Below are 6,000 nucleotides of genomic sequence, written 5' to 3'. Positions count from 1 at the left end.
CCTTCTTCTCCTCCTTCTCCCCGGCTGGAGGGAGGACTCCCGGAGCAGCCCCGGCGGCCGGAGCGCCCCGCCGACTCGGGAGAATGCGGCGGCGATCGCGGATGCTGCTTTGCTTCGCCTTCCTCTGGGTGCTGGGCATTGCCTATTACATGTACTCCGGGGGCAGCACGGCGCTGGCCGGCGGCGGGAGCAGCGGCGGAGCCGGCAAGAAGGTGGGTGAAGAGCGAGCCCCAGGCTCGGGGTCCCCGGTCCCTGCGCACCCCGGGTCCTGGCGCTCAGGGCGCCCGCTCCTCTCTCCTTTGGGAAATTGACTTGAAATGGGACTCCATTAACCTCCGTTCCCCGGCTTCTCCGGGGTGGGGGCTCGGGATTCTTCCTGACTTGCCCCGAGGTCCGTCCTGCCCCATTCCGTCCTCCTTCCACTTCCCCAGGACCTCTTCCCCGAAGAGTCTTGTCTGTCTGGTTTGTCTGTCTGTCTGTACCATGCGCCTGACTTAAAACCTCCCCTATCCCCGGGGCTGTTGGCGGGGCGGAAATCAAGGAAGAAACCTTTTAATTTAATTTATTTTATTTTTTCCTTTGACTCTTCTCCCGGAGAGAAAGTATTGGAGACTTAATTTCTCCATCGTTTTAAACCTATTTCTCCTTTCTGCCCTTCACTCCGCAGTAGGGTCCTCCCTAAGCACAGAGTAAGAATTGGCCCCTTTGCTGTAATTAGCTGCTGAGATACAGAAACTGCAAGGTGGAGGCACATCAGACCCCAGGGGCCTTTAAAAAGAAGATTGCTTTCTCCCTCCCTCCCTCCCTCCCTTCCTTCCTCCCTCCCCTCTCTTCTTGGTCCCCTTTTCATTCAAGTGGATTCCCTTGTCCAACTGCAGCAGCTTCAGCCCAGCTCCTTGGGAAGTTTCTGGGGAGGAGGGTCGGGAAAAGACAAAAGGCGAGGGAGGAGAGGAAGAGAGAGGCTGTTGCCTCTAAAATGCCATATATTTTGTAGAAACAAGAGTTTAACTTGTTTCTTAGAGGTCCTTTCAGCTGCATGACACTAGTTGCAGTCTCCCTCTCCTCTCCTTCCCTTCCCCCTCAGCCTGTCTCTGTTTTTTCTCTTCTTTCTCTCACTCTGCTGGTGGGAGGGGACCTCAGTTTTTATGCCGAATACGAACTACACTTTCCTGTCTTTTGGGGAGTGGGTCACCACCACTTATTCTGTAACCTCATTCCCCCTAGAGTAGAAACTTGTCATGTGTATGTCCTTCCCCTAGGAGCCAGTCATGTTCACGTTTTCTCCGTTTCTCCATTTCTTAACAACTGGTTGAGCTGTTTCCTTTTGCTTCATCCCACGGCTAAGTGAAACATGTTCCCTTGTGCGCCTTAATTTTCCAGGGCCTCTTCCTCGTGTTGTACCGATGTTTGCTTTTCTTTTTTTAAATGACTAAGCGATTAGTATATAGAAAATATGAAAACCAAACTAGGCACACATCATTTTACCGTGCACAGGATTCTAGCTTTCTTTATCCAGATTTATGTTGAAACGTTACCATCAGTGTGAACCAAATTCAGTGCTCCCGATGAAACATGCAGTGGAGCAGAAGGAAAGCCCTATTGTAGAATGCATTGTTGTATACTGTCACAGATTTTGTGTTTTTACTTTTTTAAAAAATGACTTTCTAGCTTTTAAAAATTGTGCTGTCTTATGCAAAAAGCAAAGAACCCATCATTATACTGACATTAAGTGTCTGACCAAACTTTCAGTTAAATTCTGACTTAAAGCCTTCTGATACATCTCAGTTTCTCTTTGTGTGATTAGTTGTAGCAAGAGTCTTGTCTCATTGTAACCAAACAGAGCTAATTAGAAACTGACAAGTTTTGGCACTCAACTTCCTCCTTTAATCTGACCCTGGAATGGTATGGTTACTTCATTTATTCTCTGTTGGACGGGTTATCAGATGTATCTAGGCTATCACTTGACCACTTAAATCAGTTTGCCCCATCTAGAGGGATAGAAATGAAAACTTCAACTTTACAGACTGATATGCTTTACAATCCAATTCCCATCTCTCTGTATTACAAAGTTTGTTTAAAAACAATAATAATGCATGAATGAGTGAATGAAAAAGCATGTATTATGCCATTAAGAGCACCAAGAGCAAAGCATTAGGAATACAAATAGTGTAGCAAGATAGTCCTTGTTCTTAAGTAGCTCACTTTCTTATAGGGAAAGACAACACAAATATTAATGCATGGAGAAGTGAATTCATATTTTTATGAAAAGCTTTAAATTGGTTGCTTTCCCTAATCTCTTCCACCAGCTAAAAAGTGATCTCTCCTTCCTTCAATTTTTCAAGCTAAATGTTATTTGAACTCTATGCATTTAATAATTTTCTGACTTTACTTGGAAGGAGGAAACAGGCATTTTTAAAGTACCTACTATGTATCAGGCAGTGTGCTAAGCACTTTACAAATATGATCTTATTTAACCCTTACCACAACAGTGGGAGGTAGGTGCTGTTATTAATCCCCATTTTATAATTGAGAAACCATATCATATAGGAAACTATATAGTTAAGGAAACTAAAGCAGACAGATTAAGTGACAAAGCTAAAAGCAGCCGTACCATTCCAGACTAAACTTGAACTTGGGTCTTCTGATTCCAGGCCCAGCTCTCTATCCACTACCTCTTAGCTGCCAGTATTTGGGAACATGCCTGTAAGGCAGAGGCTGTATTTTTAAATATATGTATCCCCAATTCCCTGCACACAGTAGGTGTTTAATATTTGTTAAAATGAATCTGGATCTTGGGCAAGTCACCTAGTTCCCAGTTGATTTGCAAAATGAAGGGATTGAATTTAAGGGCTTGGATACTGAAGCTCCTTTCTAAATCCAAATCTATAATGAATCTATAATCTATAATCTAATCCATATCTATAATTGTATGGACTCTTTTTAATTAAATTTTTTATTGATATCTCTTGTTTGATCTTGTGAACCCTTAAAAGCAAGATGCTATGTAGAAATGCAGTGAGCAACCTATAAGTGGCAATCAGTCCATTGCACTGTATGGTATTAAGCTGGGATTTGTTGAACAATTGCTCATTCAATAGGTACTGTGCCTGCCATGGGCAGAGTACTAGGACAGGGACTGAGGAAGACACAAAGAGAATCCCTGCCTTTAAGGAATTTATAATTTAATACCTAGGAATCTAGTGCCTAAGCAGGTTAGGAAATACTGGTATGCATGTGGAAAGGACCTGAAGACTGGAAGCTTTTGGTGAGGAGAGAAGCCAGTCAAGTGCTAAGTACCATGTAGAAAAACAGATGATATTCTTTTCCATCATTTTGCCTGTTTTATTAATTGATGTGATGCTTTCTTATGACATTGTAATCCTTCCAAATAGCTAGCCCTCAGTGATTGCCCAGATTGGCAGATTCAACTAAGTGGTGGTTTCAGACAGATCTTCCCTCTTGACCCCAGAAGTGTAGCCCCAGAGGAAAAAATTCAGGAGGTTTGTTTTGGGCTGATGGCAGTAGGAAAGTACAAAGACCATGTAGAAACAAGTGGGGGGAAATTAACAATTATACATGGGTTGGTGATTTGGGATTCTATTCTTTCTGTCAACGAACCATAAAATTTAATCCCAGCCCTCAGAATGGTTTAGTGATTGTCTATAGAGGAAGAGGTGTGTAAATGAAATAGCTTCTGAAATTGCAGTAAAAGACTCATTAACTTCATGTGTTGGACTCTGATATAAAAAGTAAAAGAACTAAGACTGTTTCTTGTAGGTGAATAGAATCCCCTGCTGCAGTGAATTTCCTGATGTAGTAGAAAACTTGTATAGTCCCAGTTATTCCTGAATTGTTTCAATGGAGTTATGGTACTGGGAAATCCCTCATAAATTCACCTTCATGATTAATTCTATTAAAAAAATTTTTTTTTCTTTCAGCCCACATGTAATGTGCATAAGAAAGGTCAGTATAAAACCATGGAATAAAAGTTAAGGCAAGATTTAAATAATTGCATATAGATATTCTTTGTGTAAATGGATCTAGATTTTTCTCCATCAGTCACACAAGAGTACAAATCTAAATTTTGTCAATTTCTTTTCATCACGAGGTTTTCCATTGTGGGAAAACAGGACTTGAGTTGTTTGCCTTTTTGGAATTGTCTGACATACAGACTGACTTGTATTTCTGCTGCCTCAGCTATCCAGCCAGAGCTTGTCATTGTGTGCCCTGCCTGTTAAATAACCTATCACAAAACAGTTATTCCACCCTTAGCAGAAGTTAGGAAGCCAAGCTGATCTCCATTTGCAGATTAAAAGATATGTGCCGAAAGCCATCACAGATATTTCTCCAGAACATAGGGTTGTTAAAACTTTGACTGCTGGTATTTATTTATTTATTTTGGGGTATGAATGTATGTGCCAAATCAACTTCTGTATGACATTGTTTAAAATTACATTTCATTTACGTTTATATGGAATTCCCCCCCCATTTTCCTTTATTCCAAAAATTTGATGATTTCTATTTCAAGGATGCCTTTCCTGTGTGCATCTCTGATGCTTTAAAAATTTAATCATGTTAAGGCTCCCACCTCTTTTATGATGTTGGCAGTGCATGGGGTAGGAGAAAGGGAAAGATGAAGGGAGGGAGGGGATTTGTGAAAACTTTTACATTGAAATGCAGCTGCCTCTGGGTAGTGCTATTTATTCTTTAGTCCGGAGAGTAGAGCCTACAATTCCTGAAGAATGAGTTGTACTTAAGTAGTGCCTTTTACCCACTATCTCAAAGGAACAGCTTATAAGACTCTTATTAATCAGCTCTGCATCCTTATGAGATAAGTAAAAGCTGCTAGCTAATGGAATTAACAGAAACACATAGCAAATAATTGACTTCCCCAAGGTAACACCACTGATTCTTAACTTTGTCAAACCTGATGATTCTGCCCTTTGCCTGTGTTCAGGCAGCAGATCAAACATCCTTTCTCTATCTAGTTAAAGAAGTTAGAGTGGTTGTTTAATTAATTAATCAATCAATTAATCCCCTTATATATTAAATAATCTGTTTCATTTGGTGGGACTATCATTACTTGAGTCTGATACTGGTTTTTATCTACTTGTTTGAAGCATTTCTGTCATGTTTATGTGATTCATTTACTTTTTTCTTTTACTAACAAGTGGGTGCCCTTGTATTATTTGGCATATGGGGCTGTATCTAGGAGCAGCTTCATCAAGGAAGTGTAGCCCATTGATGGCAAGGTATGTTAGTGCTCTATGCTGTATTAGCTGTTTGCATGGGGGACCAAAATGTACTGAGTAGTATGTATGTACCACTGTTGCTAGGTATGATGTGAATAGCCTGGGTGAATAAGTAGCAAACAGGCATTTGAAGTTTGACTTGGATAATTTTATAGTAGACTTCTGTTCTCTCTCTCTCTCTCTCTGTCTTTTTCTGTCTCTCTGTTTCTCTCTGTCTCTGTCTTTTTGTCTCTTTCTCTTTATCTCTCTGTTGTGGCACATGGCTGTCAGGGGTGGAAACCAGCCTTTACCCTTAGCTTCTACCTGCACAACAACTTCATTCTATGTCTCCTTGATTAGCATGGATATAGTTGCTTTTTTTCTGGGATGATTGGAATCGATTGATCAAGCTGGAACCCTTATCAGGATTGAATGTTTTACAGATTGCCCCAGATTTTTTTTGTTTGCTTGTTGTGTCCAAATCAAATGGTAGCAGAAGTGGGCTGAACCAGAGAAGGTATTGAGGGAAGTTGTAGGATAGGGATAACAATCCCTTCCTCCTCCAGATGGGTCAAGGAAATGAATTAGAACACGTAGGTCTCTCTACTGAGTCTCCTCAGGTATAGTATGTCCTGTGGTTGAGAGAACAGACTACTTTTCCCTATCTACTTTTTTAGGCCCTGGTCCTAGCTCCATATGCTTTATCCATTGTTCAGTCTTGCTTGTTTTGTCAAAAAGGTAGTGTGGTATAATCACTGGGTCTGTGTCC

At 41.2% G+C, this 6,000-nt stretch overlaps 1 protein-coding gene across 1 annotated transcript in view; it reads left to right on the top strand.

Annotated features, from left to right (window-relative positions):
• The window catches only part of LOC114049909 (polypeptide N-acetylgalactosaminyltransferase 2), a 250,497-nt gene continuing 244,497 nt past the window's right edge, over window positions 1–6,000 (top strand). Inside the window, exon 1 of the mRNA XM_027871357.1 lies at window positions 1–212. Coding sequence (XP_027727158.1) covers window positions 84–212 — 129 coding nt within the window. The 5' untranslated portion in view covers window positions 1–83. The remainder of the gene's footprint in view (window positions 213–6,000) is intronic.

This window comes from Vombatus ursinus, unplaced genomic scaffold (genome assembly GCF_900497805.2).
Source record: "Vombatus ursinus unplaced genomic scaffold, bare-nosed wombat genome assembly UNPS02014798.1, whole genome shotgun sequence".
Classification (NCBI taxonomy): Eukaryota; Metazoa; Chordata; class Mammalia; order Diprotodontia; family Vombatidae; genus Vombatus; species Vombatus ursinus.
The sequence above is the reverse complement of the archived record's forward strand: the minus strand, read 5'-3'. Positions and strand labels throughout refer to the sequence as shown.